General features: G+C 39.2%; 1 protein-coding gene across 1 annotated transcript in view; it reads right to left on the reverse strand.

Annotated features, from left to right (window-relative positions):
* Positions 1-6,675: 6,675 nt before the first annotated feature.
* cntrl (centriolin) overlaps positions 6,676-26,183 on the reverse strand; it is a 29,742-nt gene continuing 10,234 nt past the window's right edge. Inside the window, 28 exon segments of the mRNA XM_046841904.1 lie at positions 6,676-6,823; positions 7,024-7,248; positions 9,490-9,669; positions 10,794-10,867; positions 11,191-11,348; positions 11,471-11,658; positions 12,215-12,330; positions 13,581-13,740; positions 14,171-14,335; positions 15,290-15,416; positions 15,494-15,634; positions 15,718-15,848; positions 15,942-16,101; positions 17,179-17,336; positions 17,557-17,855; positions 17,946-18,126; positions 19,813-19,955; positions 20,043-20,184; positions 20,305-20,412; positions 20,987-21,166; positions 21,295-21,450; positions 22,606-22,813; positions 22,910-23,055; positions 23,870-24,004; positions 24,216-24,392; positions 24,540-24,760; positions 25,913-26,035; positions 26,038-26,065. Of these exon segments, the coding sequence (XP_046697860.1) occupies positions 6,812-6,823; positions 7,024-7,248; positions 9,490-9,669; positions 10,794-10,867; positions 11,191-11,348; positions 11,471-11,658; positions 12,215-12,330; positions 13,581-13,740; positions 14,171-14,335; positions 15,290-15,416; positions 15,494-15,634; positions 15,718-15,848; positions 15,942-16,101; positions 17,179-17,336; positions 17,557-17,855; positions 17,946-18,126; positions 19,813-19,955; positions 20,043-20,184; positions 20,305-20,412; positions 20,987-21,166; positions 21,295-21,450; positions 22,606-22,813; positions 22,910-23,055; positions 23,870-24,004; positions 24,216-24,392; positions 24,540-24,760; positions 25,913-26,035; positions 26,038-26,065 (4,242 nt within the window). The 3' untranslated portion in view covers positions 6,676-6,811.

The following is a 26,183-nucleotide window of genomic DNA, read 5'->3' on the forward strand; positions in this document are numbered from 1 at the left end:
GATGTGTGGAACGTGTTTTTCTTTGTACATTATATACGAGATGGTATGGAAAAGTTTGGAGACTGTTGGTGTAACCGGTGCTCTTCTGCTCTTCTAAGGCGTGGCCTTACCACGTCTGCGATTTTATCACGGACGGAGAGTTGGAACGAAAAGCAAACGTGAAATTCTGCGTGAAACCCGTCATATTTGGCACAGAAACGTTTGACGAGTCGTTCGAGGTGTTTCTAACGGCACTCGCGCTTCAAGAGCTGAAGAACATCACCGGAAGACGACAAGAGATCAGAAAGACCTTCAACAAGCTCAACCCCCGAAAATGTCAAAACCATTGTGCATAATGATCGTCGGAAAACAATCCACACGATCTCACAGGATTTGGCTTCTGCGGACTTCGCCTTCTTCCTGAAGATAAGGATTTGGCCCGATGTTGCACCGTTTTGACACCAGTGATGAGATCCAGCGCGAATCGCAGAAGGTGCTTAACGAAAGAAGACTTCCAGGACGCAGGAACTCTGGCAGCGCTGTATTGCTGTGCAAGGGGACTATTATGTATGATAGTGTGTAAACTTTTTGACACCTAATGGCTGATGGAGGAAGGGGCAGATCAGTGGTTAATCTGTTGGAAACCAGAAGATTGTGAGGTCAGATCCCCGCACAACCCACCTGCCACTATTGCGATCCTGAGTTAAAGCCCTTAACCATTAATCGCTCAGTTATACACAGTGGTGCAGGAAAACAGGGAATTTTGGGACCAGGACTTGGCGAGGCTGGGCGTCAGGACGTGTTTAGAGCCCTTGCTGTTAGTTATAAAGCAGCGGTGGAGCGGTGCGGTCAAACAACATGCGGTTCAGTAGTGCTGTAGCTAACGATTATTTTGATAATTGAATAATTGGACGATTAATCAGATTATAAAACGAACACATTTTTTTAGCTTATTATAACTATAGAAAACCCTAATTCAGGGTTATGTAGGAAAGTGTACTTAAAAAAAATAAATGCAAAAGCTACATATTGATTTTATATATCTTGGATTTAGACGTTTTAAAGCTTATAGTAGTTGCTTGTTGAGCAGTGCATTTTGGGATTTCTCCTTTAACCAAAGTCACTCATGCTGGGTTTCTTTCTGTAAAAAAAAAAAAAAAAAAAAAAGAAAATTGTATTAAAGGGTAAAGCAATTCGTGTAAATCAGCATTTGTATCATTTTTTATGATAATTGCAGGTAGGAGGTTAACCATTCTTAAAAAAGCAATATAATAAATTATATATATATATATATATATTCTTTTTTTTTTTTTTTTAAGATATTTGGCTCACTTGTGATGATATAATCTAAAATATATAAGTAAATGTTTTATGCATAAATTAAATATACAGACACAGAAAACGAGCGTTTGAACGTTATAAAGTCGCAGTAAATCACGTTTAAAAATGGAAGTTAATTGTTGTAGATAAACGCGATACAAAGAGAATGCAGCGGAGAAACGCAGCAAACTAACAGACTTAATAAATAAAATCAAAAATGCATCTGTGTACAAACCATTCGCTAAAAACCGCAACAGCGACTAAAATTGTAATCGTTTACCGCTGTTATTAATTGTCGCTTTTAGATTCAGTATTTTAATCGAATCATCGCGACGTCACGAGCGAACTGATCGTGCAACCTGAGGTTATAATTAATATAATCGGTTTAGGTTTTTTTATGGATTCTTTTTTTTTTTTTCTTCCCATTGAAGAAGGAGATAAACATGGTATTGGACACTAAATTTGAAACACTGGGATGCATCAGTCGTGTGTGTGTGTGTGTGTGTGTGTGTGTGTCACCACAAGAGCTCTACCAATCTGACATAAAGACTTCACTCTTTTGCCTAAATTGAGGTATAACAGTAATACACAGGTCATTAGACACACTTTTGCCCTCTGATTCTGAGAGGTATTGAGCTTCTCCTCACTCTTCCTACACACACAATCCTTGATTTTCACAGAGTAAAATGTCACTGTATTGTGTAACCGACTGTTCTGTGCAAATGCTCTTGAATCTTGAACTCGGCCAGGAAACAGGAGCTGAACAGAGAATGTGTGGGGGTGCGGCTGGCTATGGGTTTATCTCTGCCCACTTTGAGTGTCAGAGTTATCTGAGCAGGCAACAGCTCAAAACATCCAGTTCAAGCCAGAGGTCCAACCACGTATTTATAGGCCGTGGTCTTGAATGTAGTCCTGAGCTGCTGCTTGTGTGCGTTTGTCCTACAGGGACGTAAGCGTCTAATCTTATCTGAACACAAACATCAGTTTCAACCTGGAACATACAACATTTTACACTGCAATCTGCGGTGAAAAAACTGCAATTGATCACCACCACAATAACTGATATTTTCTCAAAATATGACCTGCCCTGCTGTATTTAACCGATCAGTCGTCTGCGCCTGAATGTTTTCTGTTAACTTATCATGCTCTGAATAGCGAGAGAGAGAGAGAGCAGCAGGATGATATGCAATAAGCGTTCCTCCATCCTTTTTCTCAGGTCAGAAATGACATTCTTAAAACATCTTGTTCATCCTCCACATCATGACATCACTTCATCATAAAAGCAATTTCTTGTTGCTTTAAACAAATTGCAAAATTCCACGGTACATCCGTTTAATCGATTGTGGACACGTGTCTGCTGTTTCCTACATCATTTGTTTGAGCAAAATATATTATACTGAGTCTCACTCGAATGACCTTGGAATACCCTCTGAAAGACCTCGGCCACGGTTTATACGTCATTACATGAAAAAGAGTTGAACCGGTTGTCAATTTGTGAAGCCTAAATTCCTATTACACTTTTTGTGCAGCTGAATCTTGAATGTCACTAATAAAAGTGAGTAAACGGCATCAGATCGCAAGCAGTTCTCTAAAATAGGTCAAAGGGGAATCTTATGAACCTTCAATTGGTGAGTAAATGAGACAGAGTGAAATACAGAACTATTCTGTAAATGGATGAACAACCGGGAAATGAAGAAACTCTCAATAAAATACAGTAAAATTGTGAATCCTGGCCGGGTGTTTTGCAATCAATATCCCCCATACAGTAATGTGTACATTTATGCTCTCTCTCTCTCTCTCTATATATATATATATAATCATTAAACACTGAAACTGTGCAGCTTCACACTGACAAAATGATCGTCACTGTTATTAACAAGAGTCAAAATGTTAAAGGGACACAAATACCTACTTTGGAGAGATGAACATCTGTATTATTGAGAAAAAGTTCAGGCTTTTGCAGGAAATCCAGTGTTGTGCAATGTATTGTTTTGAGAAATGCACGTACTGGTTTGGAAATATGACGGATGACTTGAGAAATGATTTAAAGCAACTGAGGAAAAACTCGAACATGCAGCTTCTTCACAGGGTCCATATTTGTTCTAAACTGGTCCTGTTCACTTCTGATACATTACATAAGTCAATCTCACACTCAGATTCTTACAGTGGATAAAGTATTTTGTGTTCATTTTACACTTTCTTTCCAGGAATTTTCAAGGCTGGAAACTTTCCATGGGAATTAATGGAAGTAAACTGGGAATGTTTAAATTTGCAGGTTGGCCTATAACAGGGAAATTAAATGTAATTAGAAAAAAAAAAATCTTGCAGGATATTTTTGGTTAAAACACCAGGTTTAATACAGTTTTAATAAAACATCTAACCTGCACATTCAACAATCACCTGCACACTTACTGCAGGACTACTGAGGCTACGCCCCCTACAGGCAATGTGACATACTCTAAAAAAAAAAACACTATTTCTTAAATCCTGCACACAAAATAATGTAAGTCCATCTCTGTGAGTATTCACGTAAATGACATAAATATTACCTACATTTATGTTTAAAACTTCCTTGTGCTGTGTGTAAGCTGTTTACCAAACAAAATAACAATATATATAATATACAGTTTATATACATTTCCACAATCTTTTAATTTAATTCCCATAAATTCCTGGTAAGTTTCCAACTCGAAATATTTCCCAAAAAATTCCCCAGTAGAAAATTTCCACGGAAAGTTTCCGCAAATTTGCTGGGGATTTTCCGCCACGTTTGCAACCGTGATCGTGACGGCGAACCCTTCAGAAAGAACTGAACTGAAAAGAAAAATGAGATGAGGTTTCATCATGAAAAAACTTTTATTGCACGCAATTGTCAAATGTAAGTAACAAAGGTGTGTATAAAATAGTAAGTGCTCTAATAAATAATTTTACTTCGTAATAAAAGGAGTGGATTTACAAAAGTCTTTATAAAAGGGATTCGTTAAGAAATTAAGGGCATTAAAACATTAAAACAAACAGTCGTGGTACAAATTCAAACCACTTGTGTATACCACAGATTTGAGGCACATTATTTTATCAAAACATTTTTAATATCTAAAAAAGAATAAAAAAAATCATATAAATTCACACACACACACACAAAAATATATATATATATTATTATAATATATCTATATTTTTGGCTCTGAGGTAGAAAACCTGTGCATCAGACGTTCCCTCCTCATGTACTCACAAGTGCTAAGACACTACCTGATGTCTGTGGGAATCTCCTTCATATACAGACCCAGGCAGAGGGAAGGCGTTGGACTTCAGTGCACTTGGTTCAGTGTGTGTGTGTGTGTTTGGTCTTTCTCAGGAATAGAAGGGTCCAGCCTAATCGGACTTGAGGAACGTTCTCTGTCCCATCGTTGCCGCCGTCTCTCACTGTCTGACTGCGAACATTTAAATTAAACCTTTTACCAGGTGTACGTTTGTGGAAGCATTGAGGTAGCAAAGTTAACATGTAATATCCAAAATAGAAAAAAAATGTAATTTTCCATTAGCAGTGCTTGGGCAGCTTCTCGGGGAAGCTTTGGAACAGACTTGGCCATGATGGAGAGTGGGCGTGGTCAGCTCCGAATTTCTTAAAACCGCAAGACATCGTGGGGTATTAATTAAATAATTATTTTTTTTTACGTGAATTTTAGTGCATTAAAAAAGGCACAACAATATTTCTACCTTTTCACTATACATTTGGCTTGGAATGCATTTTGCTACAAATATTAGAGGTTGACTGATTAATCGGGCCGATTTTTGGCTTTTTAAATGTATTATTAATGGCCAATAAATTTTGTAGTAATACATTTTCGTTTTAATTTCGCAATTTATAAAGCGTTAAATTCGCATGTAATTTTATTTAAAACTACCGTTGGAAATAATAATGCGCTTTATTTACAGGTGCCTTTCTCAACACTCAAAGGTCAATAGGTTACAAGGCAAAGCGTGACGCTGATGGCGAATATAAATGATATAAATCAATTTAAATTTTGCACCAAATGTTGAACATATGGTAATGGAAATGTACATTGAAATACATTGCCATTTTGCATATTACATTTTAAATAGAATTTCGCTACATCTATTCTTTCATACACATTATCTTGTGTTACAACTCCATATAATGACCTTTAACTGTCCAAACAACATCTTAAAGATCAACATACAGACGGCATCATTTTTTTCACTTTGTATCAAAACTCTACTTACACACACGTATTTATGAAGGATGTCGCAATCCCTCCATGGAAATTCATGGCCAGAATTGGTCAGTAGCTGGTCCAGCTTGTCTACTCGCCTGCGCAGGCCCTGGATGCTTCCCTCGGTCTGCTGCCTGCGCAGACTCAGTGCCTCCTCCTGGGAGAACATGCATTTGCGCAGCTGCGCCTGCAGTGGATAAAAGTGCACAAAGCGAACCTTTTAGTAAGCCTTTTTTTCTTTTCTTTTTTTGCAATAATTGATATGTGCGACTTTCAGCTGTACCTTCAGATTATCTTCATGTTGCTTCAGCTTCTCTCTCAGCACTTCTCCATGCCACTGCTCGTCCTGCACACAGGAATAAATACACTCGTCAGCGTTCATTTTCTATTAGTATAATAAAGTGGTGTTCTGTGTAAATCTCAGCTCGTACTCTGGTGCTGTGTGCTGCTTTTCTCTGATTCGCGATAATGTGATTCTCCTCATCAATGTCCGTGGCTGAAGTGTACATGGGCTGCAGCTCGAGCTCTTTCAACCCACTGTCCAGTTCTGCTTGGACTTCAGCTCTCAGGGAGCGCACAGTGTCCTTAATGTCTCGCTCGTGACTCCCCTCCTCTCCTCGGCTCCATAGCTGTGAACATAAATATCGTATTTAACAGAATTTGTGGGCATTCTTTCTGTAATGTAACCAATACAGTCGGCCACTAATCTAATGTTTTTGCTCTCGCTCTCGCTCTCTCTCTCTCTTTCTTTCTCTCTGTGGTGGGTTTATTTTAGATTTTTTACCCTAATGACGTAGTGATAACAGAAACAGATTCCAAATGTAAATGCTACACTTGAAATCAAGACTAAATCTGTGTTCATGCAAAAAAAGCAGGTCATGAAAAAGCTGAGCAGGTGTAGAAATTTGACACCAAGAATGTGAACATGGATGCTTCAATCAAGTCTAGTCCTTATTTTATTTATACCCAAAAATCGACCAATCACTTGTTCCCAAGATATAAGATTTGATGAGCAGAGTGTGCAGGTGGTCACATGTAGGGAGTAAGCAGGAGTAAACCAGAACAGAGATTCTTCTGGAATATCTGATTTTAAAAAGCTCTCACCTCAGCCAGTTTCTCTCTGTCTGCGAGACTGCGGTTGATCAGGGCTTCTGCACGCTCCTTCTCGGTGGTGAGAGCGCTCTGGAGAATCTGAATGTCACAGCGGCAGGCCTTGAGTTCCTCTTTTGCTTCTCTTTGCTCCTCCGTACTGGCACGTACCCTGGCCTCACTCTCAGCTAGGTTTTGCTCTACAAACACACACACACACACACACACACACACACACACACATCTCTGCTTTTTACCATTAAAGTGAAAATAGACCTTGAGGTCAACCGAACAGGCTACAAATAATTGTGGGTATTATTAAAAGTCAGTAAGATCTGATACTTCAGCAAGAAGGTAATGTAAAAGCATCTGACTGTTTTAATGGGGGAATAAAACTCACCGAGCTGTGCCACTCTGTCCTGCAGAAAAGCACACTGCTGCTGATCTGCCAACAAAATACGTCTCTGCTCTTCCAGCTCTTCCACAGCAACTGTGACCTGCTCCATTCTCTCCACTCTCTTGACAGAGCTTCTTCTAGGGCCTGCAGCTGGGACCGTAGCTTCTCCTGCTGCCGTCTCTGTAGCTCCTCAAACTCGATACTCTGCTGCTTTTGGATCATCAGACGCTACATTCAAAGAAAAACATGACTGCATTTTAGTATTACTGTATTCGATCCCATTTCTCTACATATATTGTACCTTATTGTACACTACCTATATTGTACACACTTCTTGCTCTAATTTTATATATGTATATATACACATACATACTTATGTATGCATGTTTATATTAGCTGTAAGCCAAAATCATAAAAATGAAAAGAAATAAACATTTAAAATATATCAGTCTGTGTGTAATAAATCTATATTTTATACCAGTTAAATTTTTTGTATTGAATTACCTAAATAAATCTTTTTATTGATATTCTAATTTACCGAGATACACCTGTATGAATGTATGTATTTTTGTATGTATGTATGTATATATGGATGCATATGTATGTTTGCATGCATGCATGGATCTATGTTTGTATGTATGTATGTATGAATGTATGTATACATGCATGCAGGCATGTATGTATGTATGTATGTATGTTTGCATGTATGTATGTATGTTTATATGCATGTATGTATGTATGGATAAATGCATGTATTGTGTATTTTGACGGCAGCCTAACGTCCTGCACGCAGCAACAGGCAAGCTCTCCAAACACAACTGCCAGATGGGTGCTGAACGGACAGCGCCACTTCAGCACCCGTGTTGTGGAGAGCTGCGGCTCACATGGCAGGAACAAAGATTCCCAACGAGGCACAGCTGGAGCCGAACGAGGAGAGCGGCAACTTTGCACCTTACTGAGTCACGTGAAGAGTATAAAAGGAGCCACGTAAGACAGCGAGTTGAAAAATGTCTGGCTCCAAACTAATGGAATTTTTCTCTCTATTTTCCTTTGTAGGAAGCAGCAACGGCAGTTACAGCTGCAACGCCATTGCAGCAGCAACACCACCAGCTCCCCGCTCCCACAACCCGCTAGATCTCCCTACATATCAAGGCTCCAGAGCACGCACCTGTACAGGCAGGACAGGATTTCAACTACCCCAGGCGCGGTCGTGGCACAGATCGACTCGGATCAAGTACGGCGCCATTCTAACCCGCCTCCGAGCTCAAACCAGCAACAACCAACTAACTGCAAAGCGCACTCTTCCACGTCTTCACTTCTCCCTTTCCCCAATCATTCCTGTGCACTGTAAATAAAAATACCACAAAACCACTAAACATCGTTCTCCTGATGCATATGCTCCACCCGTGCTCCATGCATGGGCTTTCTGAATTGCTGAATTTCAGTCAGGCCATGTCTGTGATCTTATTCAATCACATTCAAAGTGATTTAGATTGCTTTCTGATATACTTGTTATCATTATCAAACACAGTTACAAACCGTTCACAAACAATCAGCACAATTTAGACAACAGCACATAATTCAGATTCAGCCCAAATCTGCCAGCTAAAGTTCTACTGACATCAGTATATGACATGAGAAGCACAGAGGAAGAGACTGTTATGTGGCTGTAAGAGCTATTTAAAATACTATTCCATAATTTACTTTGTAATGTTGGAAAATCTCGGCATGTATAAGGAGGTATCATGGTGACTCTCATGCCAGCTCCAGCCACGTCCCACCTCATGAAGATTGTGGACCTTTAAAGAAGTAGATGCCCGCAAACATCCCGAATCATCTAGAGACGTACGGTGCAATTCGGATCCCACCTCATGTGGAGTTTGGACATTGGACGTTTTTGAGTGTTTAAAGGCTCTGGCATGGAAGAGTTGGTGTTGGATCTATGATGATCTCAGATCTCACTATTTTATGAGTTGCTTAGTAGCTCCTGGTTCCATAATCTTAAATGACTGTATAAGACTGTAGAAGGAACATTACTTATAATCTTACATTCCAGTGCTCATGTTAGTTCTCACTCTCCAGTGTTCTGTATTGTTTTAAAGACTATAATCACACTCTTGATATCACCCAAATGAGGATGGGTTCCCCTTTTGAGTCTGGTTTCTCTCAAGGTTTCTTCCTCATAACATCTAAGGGAGTTTTTCCTTAGCACAGTCGCCATGGCAGCTCTTCAGGGATAAATACACATTGTTCACCTTAACTGTTAAATTCTGTAAACGGGGGTCAAGCATATCATACTGTGTATAAATAAAAGAAACCTAAAAATATGAAAGAGTGCTTAAATATTGAAATTCTGTTAAGTACAGTTCTGTTCTGATAGTATCCTAACTTCATTTATTATTAAAATTATTCACAGTATAAATGGCAACCAGCAGCTATTTGATCAAACCTCACAAAAAGCTACTTTACCTCTTCCTGTCGCTCAAACTGCTTTTCTTTCTTTTGCACAGACACTTCAATCTCCTTCAGCTGCTGTTCCAGTTTGTCTATTCGTTGTTGTCTCCTCTGAATTTTGTCCTGTATCACAGCCTTCTGGTGCTGCTGCTGCTTCACAAATTCATCTTGCTGTCGCTGAGCATCTTCTAACTCCTGTGCACCAAAAAGCAATGCATAATTAATGGTTTTTCTTTTTTTTTTTTTAATAATAAAACAATTCGGGGGAAAAGGCAGCTCAGTGGTTAAAGTGTTGGGCTTGTCGTATGACAGCGTTTTATGCCACGTAAAAAAAAACCTTAGATTTCAATCTTAGATTATGAGATTAAAGTCGTAGCAATATGAGAATGAATAATATATATAAAAAAATTTATAATTAAATCATAATATAAAAAATAAATAAATTTAAACTTACCAGAATAAAGTGGTAACAGTACAAGAATGAAGTCGAAATGTTTTAAAAATAGTCAAAATTACTAGAATAAAATCGTAGCAGTAGAAGAATAAAGTCATAATATTTAGGGAATAAAGTCAAAATTACGAAAAGAAGTAAGAAGTTTCATAAGGAGATTCTACAAGTTCCACACGAGCTCAAATACAGTCTTGTCACTGGGGCACTGCCCCACTGGGAAGCACTCCTCTTTGCAAACAACCACTACCTCTTTGAGTTTTACTTCTGCTGTACTATGAATATTTGGCAAAGAGAACATCAGAACTGGGCAAATTTCATGAACGCCACTCTGTGGATCCTCCACATGCATTTAATGAGAAACAACGAAACGCAATTCTGTGGTTTTTCTTCTAAGTATTACCACTTTCATCTCGTTTCGCCACGACTCCTCCCTTCACTCTGGGTGCAGGAGGAGGTTCAGGGTGCAGTTAGTATTCCAATTTATCCCAAAGGTGTTCAGTGGGGTTGAGATCAGAGCTCTATAGCAGGCCACTTAAGATCTTCCTCTCCGAATCATGTGAAGGAAATCTACAAGGAGCTCGCTTTGTGCACAGGGGCATTGCCATGCTGAAACAGATTCGGGTTTTCTAGTTCAAGTGAACAAAATTTTTTATTTTACCAAAGTCGTCCTATACAATTGTGTGCCTTCAGGTTTGTGGTAAGAGTTTGAAGAAGAACCACATGTAGCAGGAAAAGTCAGGTGTCCCAATACTTTTGTCCATATATACTTTTGTATTTCTTTTCTTACTATATAAAATGTCCAGTATAACCAGACGCTCTTTAACAGTTTACACTCAGATTAAACACACTGGTGAAATTTGATACACACCTTTCTAATTTTCTCCAGCTGAATCGTTGAGTCTGCAATATCTTCCTTTAGTTTTTTCAGATCTTTAGATTTCTCTGTAGGGAGCAAAAAACAAATGGAATACACATCATGTTCACATATAGCAAAATTAGGGCTCCTTTTCCTCTTCCAAAGGGTGCACTTTGCAGAAGTGTTTGCATCTTGACCTACTCTTCTAGATTTAAAATCAGCTGGAACGCCAAAATAAAGAAGTCTGCTGCATTTATGTACCGTGTATAACATACATTTTTGTCACATTCACAAATCTATATTTTTTTCATTATTAACTCTAGGGTCTATTAATCATTGATTCTTGTACTGGCACAAAATATCTTATTTGATCTCTTCATATAAACATCATATCTTTATAAGATTCAACCTTTTAGTTGTTTCTGGGTTGTTGCCACGTCTCTGCTCATCTCTTCTTGTATATTCTGGGTATGTCTTTGCTCCTGTTTCAGCTTGGTCAGCTCTGCCTGCAGCTTCAGCAACTCTGCTTCGGCTTTGCGAACCCCCTCCTCTGCCGTTTCCTGACATCTGCCACGTCAGATAGCAGTGTTGAAAGCTCGCAAAGTAAACACTGCTGTTGATCATTGCAAGTGCAAATGCAGCAGTCGCACTAAATATACACAGAACAGGTAAGTCATTAGAGCTTGTACCGCTGAGCATGTGAGCGACGGGCCTCCAGGCTTGTGCACTGCTCCAGCAGACTGCCCCTGTCTATGGCTGCGGCATCAGTCTGCTCTTTCAATGTCAGGATTTCCTGCTCCTGCAGCCTCCGGTGCCTTTCTCGCTCAGCCAGTTGCTCCTGTCGCTCCTTCTCCACCTCCTGCAGTTCCAAACGCACCTGCAATGCAAAACATACCAATTCCAACATAACAGTTTCTTAGCAGTGCTAAAATTGAAAAAAAAAATTATTATAATAATAATATAAAAAGTTAATAATAATAATAATAATAAATATTTATTAGAGGTCGACCGATTCATCTGTGTTGCTGATTAATCAGCATCGATATTTGATTGCTGGGGCTATCGGCAAAGATTCATACTGATATTTTTTATCAGTACGCTGTCATTGCAATAGCGGCCTCTAGAGGCGAATCACCGACACTACGAGCTGTTTGTTTTTACACGAGACTGCGCGCTGCACGGAGTGCGCTATATTACGTTTATTATTTATAATTTGTTATTTATACAATTACATTTGTTAATTAATATTTTATATATCGTTAAAAATCCATCCGTCGACTTCTAGTATTTATTCATTTTCTATATCCGCAAATGATGAAAGAACATTACTATTTTATAGCATAAAAAAATGACAGGAGGAAAAAAAAAAAAAAGCAGGAAATCAGGAATTAAAAGAATCAGAAAATTCTGCCATTAAATGGTTTAAATCTCACCTGCAGCAATGTTTCCTGGCTCTTCTCCAGCTGGTCCAGTTTCTGGTTGTGCTGAACCTTTAATCTCTCTAGCTCCACACTTTCCAACTGGATCATGTCCAGGATATGCTTCAGCTCTGCATATACAGAGAAAACACAAGCTCCTGAAATAGTCATGAGGATTCTATCCGGACTCAACCTTAGGAATGAATTTCCTTTAGATGTTTTAATAATATTTAAGTATTAAAAGAAAAAATACACATAAATGACTCACTGTTCTACATTTAGTACTGAATCTAATACAGAAAAAAAGCTCTATATGAACACACACACCATTTGCAGCATAATTTATTCTGGATGTTACGCAAAACTAAATGCACCTGAATAAAAAGTCTGAATCTTAAATGCATTTTAAAAGTGATGAATGTGTTCGGGTTTTCTCAATCAACCACAGGAACATTAGTGAGGTCAGACACTGGGGAACTGGAAACTCAGAGGGTACGGCTCTGGGTAGCTGATTAAAGGGTAGTGGTTCAAGCCCTGGTATCGCCACACTGACACTTGTTGGGGCCCCTGAGCAAGGCCCTTAACACTCTGTGCTCCAGGAGCACTGTATCATTGCAGTATAAACCTTTCTTTTCTTTCATTCTCCGATGTTGGGATGTTGGGGGAAGAGGTTCTGGGGTGCAGCCCGAGTTCCACTAAAATCCAAAGATGTTTAGTGGGGTTGAGTTTAGAGCTCTGTACAGCACAACTGAGTTATTTTACTTTTCAAGCCATGGAGATTGCTTTGTGCAGTCACGTAGTCACTTGCGCTCTCTTAGTTCAGGTGAAGAGAAATTGTAATGCTGAAGCACACATTCTATCTAGTGAAATGCTTTCCAGTGGGGCAACAATTTGGTGAAGTACCAGTGGTGGTCACGTGTCTATAAACTGGGCATATAGTGTTTGCACGACACTTGCACACTGTTTCATGGCCTTTATTTTATAGATGAACCAAAATAAACTTTCCGAAAATTTTGCATCAGATGTTACAAAACGAAAAACCTTGAAGAAATCTACGTTCTGGACGGTGGCGTGCGTATGCTAATTAATCGTTAACGAAGAGTAAAGTAAAAAATATTCTACAATAAACCAATCTGAGTGGATACAAGAAGATGTGTAGTACAACAGCTGGTGGATTTTAGAATGAGTACCCGAATCATGGTTTTTAACATCATAGTGGGGAATTTTTCTTAGGATAACTATAAACAGAAAACGAACTGCCCATTCACAACATCTGCATGTGTTCACCCTGATGTGTAATGTATCAAGCTGAACTGCATTTCACCGTACCCTGAGTGTATCAGTTAATACGCGGCAATATGCAGACGTGCTTCATCCTCACCTGCTTTGTGCTTGTTGATCACCGCATGCTGATTCTTCACTTTTTCCTGAACTTTCTTCTCCTCCTTTTTATACTGGGCCAGTCTTCCTCTTCTCTCAGACAGCTGGGAGTCCAGTTCTCCCTTTTGCACAGCTAGAGACTGGACATCCACACGCAGCTCCTAAACACAAGAGCAGTTGTTTCCATAATAAGAAAATACACAAAACTATTCAATCAAAGTTCACACATCCAGTTTACTGATTCAGTCAATCTTTATAACTTTATTAGGATTATAATCTGTATCATGTGTCCTTTCAGAGACTGGACTACTTTTTCAGTGGACACAATTTACATTTTTATGTCTTACTACTGCAGACAAGTAAATATGGAAAAGCACAGATATCAGAAAACATTACAGAATGTTAACCTGTAGCTGGAATTGCTTTGCATTGTGCTAGTGTTAAAATGTTGCATATAGGGTTAGGGTTATATATGCACACACAGCAGATTCGGTGTGTGTGGGCGCCAATTCTATAGTTCTGATTTAGTTCTGACCAACAGATTTGGTGGTATAAGACTTGGTTGCTCTTATAACTGTTAGAACTATCAACCTTAATGTGTTGCTGCAGACTGTGGGCATCTCCCTCTCCCTGCCTCAGCACCTCCACCAGACTCTGCCTGTGCTTTTCCACGTTTGACCTCACAATGCCCTCCTCTTCCCGCCACTGCTCGAGCTTCCGGCCCAGCAAAGTCAGCTGTTCCTTCTGCAGCAGCACCTACACACACCCACACCCACATACACATGAGGTAAAGAGCTAGAACTGAGCAACATTTGTATGCAAATAATTATGTACTTATTCAGCTTAAATGTAGAAATAAAGAAGTACAATGTCAGACTGAGCTCTTACTAAATATTAGCAACTTATAGCAAAATACGACAAAAGATTGATGACTGATTTTGAAAATGATAATGAAAATGATTTAAGATAAGATATACCATTATTCATCCCACAGTGGGGAAATTTCTCAATTTATAAGTTCTTTTGCCCAATTTATAAGTTCTGGCAATTATTAGAACTAGAGGTCGACCGTTTTGCTGATTTATGGACAGTTGATTGCTGGAATTATCCGAAAAAATCCACAGCGATAGTTTTTCCGGGTTGTCTTTGTACAGCATGAGAGTGGCTTTTAGAGGTGAATCACTGACACCATGTGCTGTTTTTTATTTTTTTTATTATCCATTCTTTTTCATTATTCATTTTGGATATAACTGTTTTTATTTATTTGGAGTGTTACTTTGTTTCAGTTTGAATGCATATCTTTTCCTCAATATTTATTAATATAATTAATATATTCATATTTATTTCATTTAGAACATTTTAATGATTTAGTACTGTTATAATCATTTTTTATAATTGTATCAAAGTTCAGGACTATTTTACATGGAGTGTTGTTTTTTTTCCAGCTCTAGGATCCATTTTATCCGTTTCATCGGTTGATTAATTGGCTATCGACAAGTACGATCCAACCTAGCTATCAGTATCGGTAAAATCAATTACCGGTCGACCTCTAATTAGAACTAATATATTGCTAACTACATATTATTATTGGTTTAAAAAATATTCATGCCTTAGAGATGAGCAATGTGTCTATGCATACTTTTGTATGTTTACCTGATAAAGACACACACAATAATCAACTGCACTCTAATGAGGCACCTTTAACATTACCTGGGTGTTTAGATGTTCCAGCTCTTTTCTGCGGGTGTGTATAATATCCTCAGACTCCCTGAATCCCATAAAAATATTTGCTTCATGGCTCTGTGTTTCTCTCAGCACTCGATTCTTGTCCTCGATTCTTAACACCACACAGACATTTCGGTAAGTGAAAAAGACAAAAAAAACGATAATTGTCATTAAACCAGAAGGACTTACATGTCATTTACTCTCTGCAGATTTCTGTTGACTTCATAAAACTCTGCATCTCGAGCGGCAATCACTTTTTCCATCTGTTTTAGGGTGTTCTCCTGATCTTGCTTACGTCTTTGCAGATCCTTTACCTCGTCTTGAAGATCCCTGTGGGAAAAGGGCAATATTAATCGAAGCCAGACTTATGGAAAATAAACGTTAGAGAATTGAATATTTGGTTAACATCATACCGGAGCTGTTGTTTGGTGTGTACTAGTTGCCTGCTACTATCCTGGGTTTGCAGTTTAATCTCCTCAAGCTCACATTCCGACTCTTTTAACCTCCTCTCGGATTCACTGTAGCGCTGCTTAGTGTCTCTGGTCTACATATACAATTAAATAATCATGTAAAAATCATATATACTTGCGATTTGAAGGCTCCCACTCAAATGTGGTGAGGAATGATTATGGCAGACCTTAATTCTGATATCCTTCAGGTTTGCTTCAGCCTCTGCCAGCAGGTGCTCTAGATCTCGAACCTCGGTCCGGCGTTTAAGGACAGATTTCTCCAGACCTTCCACCTCACCCATTACAGTGTCCTCTTCTGCACGGCTCACTGAACTCTCCAACAGCCTCCTGTCCTCAGACACAACCAAAACGTGATTATAGCTAAAACATGTATATAAGTAGTGTATATTAAATATAGTCCTGCTAAATGCAAGATTAGATGGTACCAACTTTTGCATGAATTTGTGAGTATTTTGAGAGCAAGCGTGTGTGTAAAACCATTTTTAGGCAGATAGAAGATGCCTGTGCTCTCTAGCAAATGTGAGTATTTGGAGACCGAGAGTATTATGGAAATTGAGAGCAGGTATGAGAGCATTGTAAAGACAGAGTAGTGTGTAGATGAAGGGCAGCTGTGAGAGCAGTTATATGAACACTGAGACCAGGTGTGAGAGATATGGAGACTAAGAGTAGGTCTAAGAGATATATGGAGACTAAGAGCAGGTGTGAGAGATATATGAAGACTGAGAGCAGGTGTGTGAGATATATAGAGACTAAGAGCAGGTGTGTGAGATATATGGAGACTGAGAGCAGGTGTGAGAGATATATGGAGACAGAGCAGGTGTGAGAGATATATGGAGACTGAGAGCAGGTGTAAGAGATATATGGAGAAGGAAAGCAGGTGTGAGAGATATATGGAGAAGAAGAAGAGCAGGTGTGAGAGATATATGGAGAAGGAGAGCAGGTGTGAGAGATATATGGAGAATGAGAGCAGGTGTATTAGATATATGGAGAATATGAGCAGGTGTGTGAGATATATGGAGAATGAGAGCAGGTGTGAGAGATATATGAAGACTAAGAGCAGGTGTGAGAGATATAAGAAGACTGAGAGCAGGTGTGTGAGATATATTGAGACTGAGAGCAGGTGTGTGAGATATATGGAGAAGGAGAGCAGGTGTGAGAGATATATGGCGACTAAGAGCATGTGTGAGAGATATATGGAGACAGAGCAAGTGTGGGAGATATATGAAGACTGAGAGCAAGTGTGAGAGATAAATGGAGAAGGAGAGCAGGTGTGCGAGATATATGGAGAGGGAGAGCAGGTGTAAGAGATATATGGAGAATGAAAGCAGGTGTGTGAGATATATGGAGAATGAAAGCAGGTGTGAGAGAAATGTGGAGACTATAAGGAGGTTAGTTCTTCCTGACTTGTGGCGCTGAAGTCGGTTTACAGCTCCTCGCAGCTCTTTAAGCTCCATCTGCAAGTCAGCTCTCTGCTCCTCCAGCCTGAGGAGTTCCAGCTCATGTGCAACTCTGTCTGACTGCTCCACCCTTAAAGAGCGATCTACCACCCTTGCAGAGTGCGTCTGAAGAACAAAAAGCCCACACTTAATCACCAGCCTCATGACTCAAGTACACAGAAGAGCACTCAGTCATGACCAGCATCACATGATATTACGGCCTGACAGGAAAAAAAAATACGAAGTTAAATATTCTGATGATTTCCTCAGACAACATACATAAGAATAATTAAAAACGGAAGCAGATGTTTAGTTACAACAAAACCTGCTAAATATAGTTTCTCACCATCTCCAGATGGCCAGGCACATTGCAGTGTAGAGTGCCATTAGGAATTAGAGGAATATGTAGACCACTGGGTGGAGGGCCGTAAACCAGCCTGACCCCTTCAGGTGGAGGACCATACAACACTGCACCAGGGCCCACAGCCAACCCTGGTACAGGAGGAGCGTAAATGACCATGCCAGGGGGAACATGGACGCCATTAGGGGGCACAGTGTAGATAATCGACCCTGGTGGAGGTGTGAAATGAGTTCCTCTAACACCATCAACTTCACTCTCAGCATCGCTGTTTATGTATGAAGACTCTATAGGGACAGGGATGAGAAAATGATTTCTTTTTACATTCAGAAAGTATCAGAAAGAGTCAATTCATGTACACAGGCAACATTAATTACCTCTTTTCCCTTGTTTTTGTTGGTCCTGTGACTGTGGAGAATAAACCCAATATCCTGATTTGGCAGATTGTCTTGTCTCTTTGTGATGATGGCTACTGGAACGCTTTCCTCGGTGGGGTGATGGGACATACTGAGAACCCAGGCCAGAGTCCTGTGTAGCCTGAGAACCGATACTGGGGTGCTGGAAGGAAAACATATAGCATTAAACATATAATAATGAAGTGTCATTTTATACATCCACTAAATAAATGAACTAATAGAATTACATACTGGTGTAATAGTAAACAAAAGGAAAGGGCTCAGATCCGATCCTTGATGCAGTCCCACCTTCACATTGAACCAGTCGGTTGTTCCTACTGCACACTTCACTGCTGTCACACTTATACATGTCCTGCACCACCCTCACATACTTCTCTGACACACCTGACTTATTCAGACAATACCACAACTCCTCTCTTGGCACCCTGTCGTATGCTTTCTCTAAATCCACAAACACACAATGCAACTGCTTTTGACCTTCTCTATACTTCTCCATCAACATTCTCAAAGCAAATATTGCATCTGTAGTTCTCTTCCTCAGCCAATCCTTTTTCTTTAACCTCTTTCTTCTTATGCTTTCCTGCACTTCCTCATTCCACCACAATGTCTATTTCTTTCTATTTCCAGATGTTTCCTTCCTCCACTCTTATACATCAACCTATAATCCTTCTCCTTCTTAAAATATGTGTTTACCACTGCCATTTCCATCCTTTTAGCAAAATCTACCACCATCTGCCCTTTTACATTCCTCTCCTCAAAGCCATACCTACCCATCACCTCCTCATCACCTCTGTTCCCTTCACCTACACGACCATTAAAGTCTGCCCCAAACACCAATCGCTCATTCCTACGTACCCCTTCTACCACTTCATCTAACTCACTCCAGAAGTTTTCCTTCTCCTCCATCTCACAACCCACTTGTTGAGCATAAACACTGATGACATTTATCATCACCTCTTCAACTTCCAGCTTCATGTTCATCACCCTATCAGAAACTCTCTCCACCTCCACTACACTCTTACTGTACTCTTCCTTCAGGATCACCCCTACACCGTTTCTCTTTCCATCCACACCATGACAAAACAGTTTTAACCCACCTCCAATGTTCCTGGCCTTATTCCCTTTCCACTTGGTCTCCTGAACACACAACATACAATATCTACATTTCTCTTCTTCATCATATCAGCTACCTCTCTCCCTTTACCAGTCATAGTACCAACATTTAAAGTACCATCCCAAACCTCCACTCTCCTTCACTTCTCCTGTTCCTACTGTCGCTGTTCTACTTATTTCAACATAATTTAACAAATAGGTTCATTCCTTCCAGCCTTCATTCATTCACTCCCTCGATATGTAGAATTGTCAGGATTGTCTCCTTATAAGAGATCTTCATTAAGCAAATGCTTCATGCGCAAAACAAAATCTGAGTTTTACAATGCACTAGAAATAGTATTTCGGAGCACTTTTGAATATTTCAATATATTCAAATGAAATTTTCGTTTTGGAGTGAGGAGCCACACAGACTCTGCACTAACTCTAGTTCCTTTTTTATACCCCGGCATTGTTGTGTTTTCATGTTTTAGAATAAAAATCCTAATAATAAATAATAGGTTCTTGAGGGAACTCAAATTTTAACTATGTTCCGTAGGTAAAAAGGATCGCCTTTGGTACAAATGTTCACTGTACCGAAAGTCCTGTACAGAAACAGTTTGGTACGAATACGTGCACCCTTACACTCCTAGAATCACATTAAATAATGGGAAATATTTGACCTATTTTGGCTCTGACATGAAAAGCTCTCTGGATAAACTTGATAAAATTGACTTACATCTTGGTATGGTGGGACATAGTGCCAGTGTCCACCGGTGTGTAGTGTTTGCCCAAAACTGGACAGGTAATTGCTCTGCTGCAGCAGGGTATCTCTAAGGGCTTCTATTTCATCAAGGAGCTCATTCAGGTTTCCACTGTTATCTACACAAACACGCAGTGAAAGCATGATTAAGATGATGATTTTCTGAATATTACAAGGTTTATTTAAACTGTAATTCGACGTGCTACCTTCTTGTGCCTCAGCCAGCTGATTCCGAAGCCTTTTTGTCTGAACCTGTTGCCTGTTCAACATTCGATACAGTCTGGTTAACTCCTGCTGCTGAATACTGCCATGTGGGCCACTGAGGCCATCTGTGTCTGAAACATGAACCTAAACAACAAAAAATACAGAGACACTACTTTACTTACTGAATACTTTTATTACTAATTATATTCAGTCAAATATATACCTTAATAAGGCTATACATTATTAGTATATTCATTTACTTACCTCATCTTCAAGCACCTTCTGCAGAACCTGTATTTCTGCCTCAGCCTTTGTTAGATCTTGCATAGCTTGAGCAGCCTGCATCCTGGATTCTTCTAACTTCTCTACATCCTGTAATCACAAAAGCCTCATTTTAACCTGATACAAATTTTTCCCTCGAGTGACTGGATCACAATTGATACTATTTATCCCAATTTATCCCTAGAAAAGGCTGCTGAGACTTTAAATCATGAGGGTTAAATGTTTAAATACATTATTTCAACATTAAGGGATTACATCATTTATTATTTACTCCATTTTGTCAAAAAATCAACACGTCATAAACGCCAGGCCTGCTCAATGCTTAATGCAAAACTGCTTGAATTATAGCTGTATCAGCACATTTGGATAAATGAATTTTAATTTAAAAAGGTATGCAGGGGCAAAATGATGAATTATAATATGTGTCAGACGTCCAAGCTACAGACAAAAAAAAAAAACGTAAACCATCATGCGGCTATAATGAGCTGGATAGGTTTTACAAGAAAATCTCAATTCTGCATGAAATTGGCATGCTGGCATTTTTGGCAAGTTGGCATCGTTGTTATCCAGGATGTGTTGAGATGAATGAGCATTAAAACAGCTGCAGTGTGACCATGTCTGTGCCTACTTACAAATATGGACTGAATGAGGTCATTGTTTGTACCTCTGCTCTCTCCTGATTGATCCTGTGCACTGTGCTGTGGAGAGAACGAAGCTGGTCCTTGGCAGCGTTCAGCTGATCGGCAGCCAATTGATCGGCGATAGTGAAGGATCTCCTAAGCTCTCCTAACTCCAGCTCCAAGGACTTTAGCTGTTCTTGTGTTAGAGTCTCATCCGCATTTACCTCAAATTAAATGTGTGAGAAAAACTTTTCAATCTTTGGCTTTAAAAAAAATTTGAGCCAAGCTCATAGTACACATTCCTAACTTCTATAAATGCCCAAAAAAAATCCATACACTGCTTTCACACTACCTGTTTGTCTTGCTTCTCCAACTCCAAGTGCAGACGATCTCTTTCAGTCTCGGCTTCTTGCAGACGCTGCAATGCTAAATATTGCTGCTCTTGTGCCTCCTGCATCTCCTCCCTCAACTGGAGAAGCTCTGCATCTTCTTCGTGTCTCTTTACTGCCTATACAGTCCAAAAGTGGGTAAAGCTACAAATTAAAAACCATGTGGCAGCAGCCAAATGCAAACAAAAATAATAATAAATACAGACACAGGTCATATGTAATGTTCAAATCAAATATCAGACTGAAGAAAAGTGGGCTCTATGTGACTTGGTGTAGATGTTGATAACAGATGGGCTGGTTTAAGTAAACTATACAGAAAGGTTTGTGGACATCTGACCATAACATTCATAAGGTTTTTTTGTACACCCCATTCCGCATTTAATCTCTGTTTGCTGTGATAATGTCTTCCACTCTTCTGGGAAGATGTTCCACTAGATTCTGTAGTGTGCTTGCGGAGGTTGTTGCTCATTCAGCTACAAGGGTGTTAGAAAGTCAGTTACTGATGTAGGTGAGGTGAAAAGAAAAAAAAAACAATCTAAGATTAAAATAGTACGAGATTAAAATAGTAGCAATACAAGAATATAGTCAAAATATTTTGAGAATTAAGTTGAAATATTTTGAGAATTAAGTCGAAATTATGAGAATAAATCCAAAATTTTCGAGAATAAAGTTGGAGAATTACGAGATTAAAGTGGTAATATTTAGAAAAAAAAAAAAAATCACAGAATTGTGTGAAACGTTTAACTGTTTTGCATAATATAGATGTGGAGGATTTGGGTTAAATCCTACTTCAGGTTAGTATTTAGCAATAAAGAAATTCTTTGTGTTTTGTGCATCAGCACAGAGTTATAATTAGTCACTGGACACTGCAGCAGTTATGTAGCAGTGGAAACTTTATTTATTCCAAAGAAAAAATTCTCAAAAGAAAAAAATAGAAATCTCCTCTTGTGTGGAGTCTGAAATGGCGAAAAGTGGGCGACTTCAAAGATTTTGATAGTTACATCTGTGTGCTATTCGGAGTTGAGATGTTGATTCTCGTTTATTTATTTATTTTTTTGCATTTGGCTTCTGCCACATGGTTTTTCATTTTTAGCTTTACTCACTTTTGGACTCTATAAAGAGGAAGATGCAGATCTCCTCCAGCTGAGGGAGGAGCTGCAGGAGGCACAAGAGCAGCAGTATCTCTCTATATTTTTTCTCAAAATATTACAACTTTATTCCCATATTGCTACGACTTCAATCTCGTAATCTTCGGTTGCAAATGATCCACTCACCCTGGCCTGCTGAACCTCTTCACATGCACTCTGGTATTTCTGCTGATAGTGTGTAAGCCTGTTACGGAGAATGCCCAGCTCACGTGTCAGCCTATCCTGAGCGCTCTGGGCCTCATCTCGGTCTCTCAAAGCAGCAGATACCGTGCGCTGAAGCTCTTCCTGCAGTTCAGCCAAGCTTTCACTCAGCACATCTTCTTCTGCATTCACTCTGATGAACCCACATTCACATGATTCTTGTTCAGCTGAGTGCAGCTTTATAAATAACTTCATTCCTGTTGGTCATTAAGCTGTCGTGATATCATACCTTACTTCCCCCGATCCTGTGGCAATGAATCTCGTCAGCCCCTGCAAACTTCTGGCCACCTGCTTGGGGCACAGCAGCTCCTTCTTGACCTGCTGCAAGTCTTTTTGCAAGATACTGACCTTCTCCATTAGAATACCTTTCTCCCTCTGCAGTAACACACGGACGCATCATGGTAAAAAGTAAACAGCAGCTCAGAGAAGATCATTTTAGTGGAGCTCAGTCAGGCATTTCAAGAGCAAACAGATAAGGCTAATTTCAACCTTGGTCTTTCCGGTAACCATAACAGCACTGATAGAAAGCTAATTATGTTTACTCAAGAGCTAAAAATGTTCCAGATTATTGCTCATCGATCCCGGTTTCTTTCAGCTCGGCACTGAAATATACTTCAGTTCAAACTGTTGTGCTCCTTACTGGTCAAACCAAAAAAACAACAAGGGCTGTGTCACACCCAGTTACTGTACTTAAGCTTTTTCACGTATCGGTACTTTACTGAAGTTTTTCCATATGAGGTGTTTTTCTGTAACTTTTAAATTTGTTTGATTGAAATAAAAGTCAAATAGATTTTCATTTTTATCTACTTAATTTTGTGAAATCAGTCGTTCCTTTTTATATATGAGCAGATAAAAAAGCCACCAATCAGGTTCTGTTTTGTTTTGATTGACGCTTGGTGCATCTACTTCTCACCAACATACAGTTCAGCATCAGTTCAAAAGCAAGCAGAACATTTAGAGAGGAAGCAATCATGGACTCAAACTAAGATGGTTTTGGGCTCATGATAATTGTAATAAATATCAATCAGTGTCTGACTCGTTAATATCATTCTATTCGCAGATTAGTGTTAAGAGTAACATCAGAGTCTTTTCACGACAAAAAGTATAAAAATATGACATTATAGCCTTAATAAATCAGAGCACTTTGGATACTTAAGTACATTTAAAGCCAAATTCTATAACAACACACCTGAAGCATGTTGAGCTCTTCCAGGAGATCAGCGTTCTCCAGTTCACTCTCTGCAGCTAGCTGTAGCTGAACCAGTGCGTTCTCCTTAGCCTGTCTCTCCTTCTGCAGTTCCGCCTGCAGCGCAGAATGCTCCAGCTAGAAGCAACAGAACAATGACTGCAGGTGATTCAGTGCACAAATGTCAAATGCAAATATTTTCCCAGATCATGTTCCCATGGCAAGTTTCCAGAAATTTAGTGGAGAATTTCGGCCCCTTTGCAACCCTTGTGCTGACATCAGCTCGAAAAACCTGCTAGATAATATCTAATTACATACAATCATAAAGCGGTTATGAAACATACTGTACCTGACTGAGTCGGTGCAATCGACTCAGCTCCTCCTCCAGCTGGCTGGCCTTGGAGTCACTTTCTTGCAGCTGAGCCTCCAATTCAGCTTCATAAGCACTGGCCTGACCTTGAGTCTCCCTAAACTCCTCATTTTCCTTCCGCAGAGTCTGCAACTCCTTCTGGTGCTGCAGCAACTCCTACACAAACCAGTGTCTCATACTCTCATGCAATAAACACAAGCTTTCAAACTGGTTTTTTTTTTTTACCTATTTCTCATTTAATTATATTCTTTAAATCTCATAGCTGCACAAACTCATTATTGTAAGAAAAAGGCTCTGTCGAACCTCCTTTGTGCTGTCACAGATCTGGGCTACTTGTTGAAGTCGGCTGAGCTGGTGATCTTTGTCCCAAAGGAGCTGCTGTAAAGCGTCTTTCTCCTTCTGCAGGCGCAGACACTCCGATTGGGCCTGTCGAGCCTGATCCTTCACTCCATTCAGGTAGTCCTGCAGTCCAGAGATTATACCCTCCAGATCCTTCTTCAGTGCTTCATTAGCTGCTATCTGACCTGGAAGATGGGGGAAAGAAATTCAGAAAACACTTTTTTAGAAGGTTCTAAATTCTTCACCTTAATCATTACAAATGGCTTTAACATTACAGATAACAATATAACACCTACCAAAACCAAATCAACCACATTATACATTTAATATACAGACTTTGTAACTGATAAAGTGGATTTTTGTCACATTTACAATATTTAATGAAAAATAGAACTGGATAATAGATCTAGACACTTAAACATACCTAGTTTGTCAGTGCATCACTGCTATGCCAATACTATTTAGGCATACTACTAATTAAGTGATTAGGGAATTCTCTATGAATAGAAACCACAGCACTTAAACGTTCTTCCATGTGTAGAAAGTTTTTCAATGCAATATTACTTATGTATAGTCAATAACGCTAAATTACCTATTTACACAATGTGCAAATATTATTCATTATTATTTATTTACTTTTACAACAATTTTTTAAAATGTGTGTATATTAGGGCTGTCAAAATGAATTTTTACAGCACAAATTTGATTCATGCACGATTAACAAATATTTACAAATATAAATACATTGATATAAAAAAAAACGCGAAATTAAAATCATCAACGCAAAACATTTATTCATGACGTCCTTTCTAAACCAAAATAAAAACAACAAGCAAAAAAATATTTGTAATCGCTAAACTGATGCGCCAAGTCTCAAATCAGGCACCAAAATCTGCCATGATGCAACACATCCGCCAATTAAAACCATCCGTGTGGAAACATAGCAAGAGTTTGGTGTCCTGATGATTTACGTCATTTGAAACACCACGATTACTTTAAAACATTTACTAGAATATTTTGTCTTTATGCTCTATGTTGAGTTTTGTTTCACTAATAATAAACATACATTTTCATAAAGTATCAATATTTGTCCATGTACATGTTGATTAGAGCAAGTTGCGAATAATCGTGAATAATCGTGAGTTAACTCATGACAGTCTACTTGTGTATTCTTTTTTGTGAATACTGTGTAAACAATTGTGACTTAAGCTGACTCTGAGAAACGAACAAGAATTCCAATGTTCATGTACTGCAACGTACCTGTGCGAATGACAATAAACCTACAACTTGTTATAATATGCTGTACTTTATAACATGATCAGAACAATATCTCTCACCCTCAGTAAGCTCTTGCTCTAGATCTTTGATCTCCTGCGTCTCCTGTGCGATGCGACTGAGCATGTCATCTAGCCGGCCCTCCAACTCGTGCTGTTTCTTACTCATGATGGACCACAGCTGATTTTACTGGCCAACTGAGACCTCACATGAGCCTGAACCGAAAATATAAATGAAAAAAGTAAAGAACAAGAAATGGGTTTCAGTATATTCTCTCACTACACTCTGTATCATGTCCTCGCTCATGATTTGAGTTCACACATCAATGCAAGT

Source organism: Silurus meridionalis, chromosome 27 (genome assembly GCF_014805685.1).
Source record: "Silurus meridionalis isolate SWU-2019-XX chromosome 27, ASM1480568v1, whole genome shotgun sequence".
NCBI classification, from domain to species: domain Eukaryota; kingdom Metazoa; phylum Chordata; class Actinopteri; order Siluriformes; family Siluridae; genus Silurus; species Silurus meridionalis.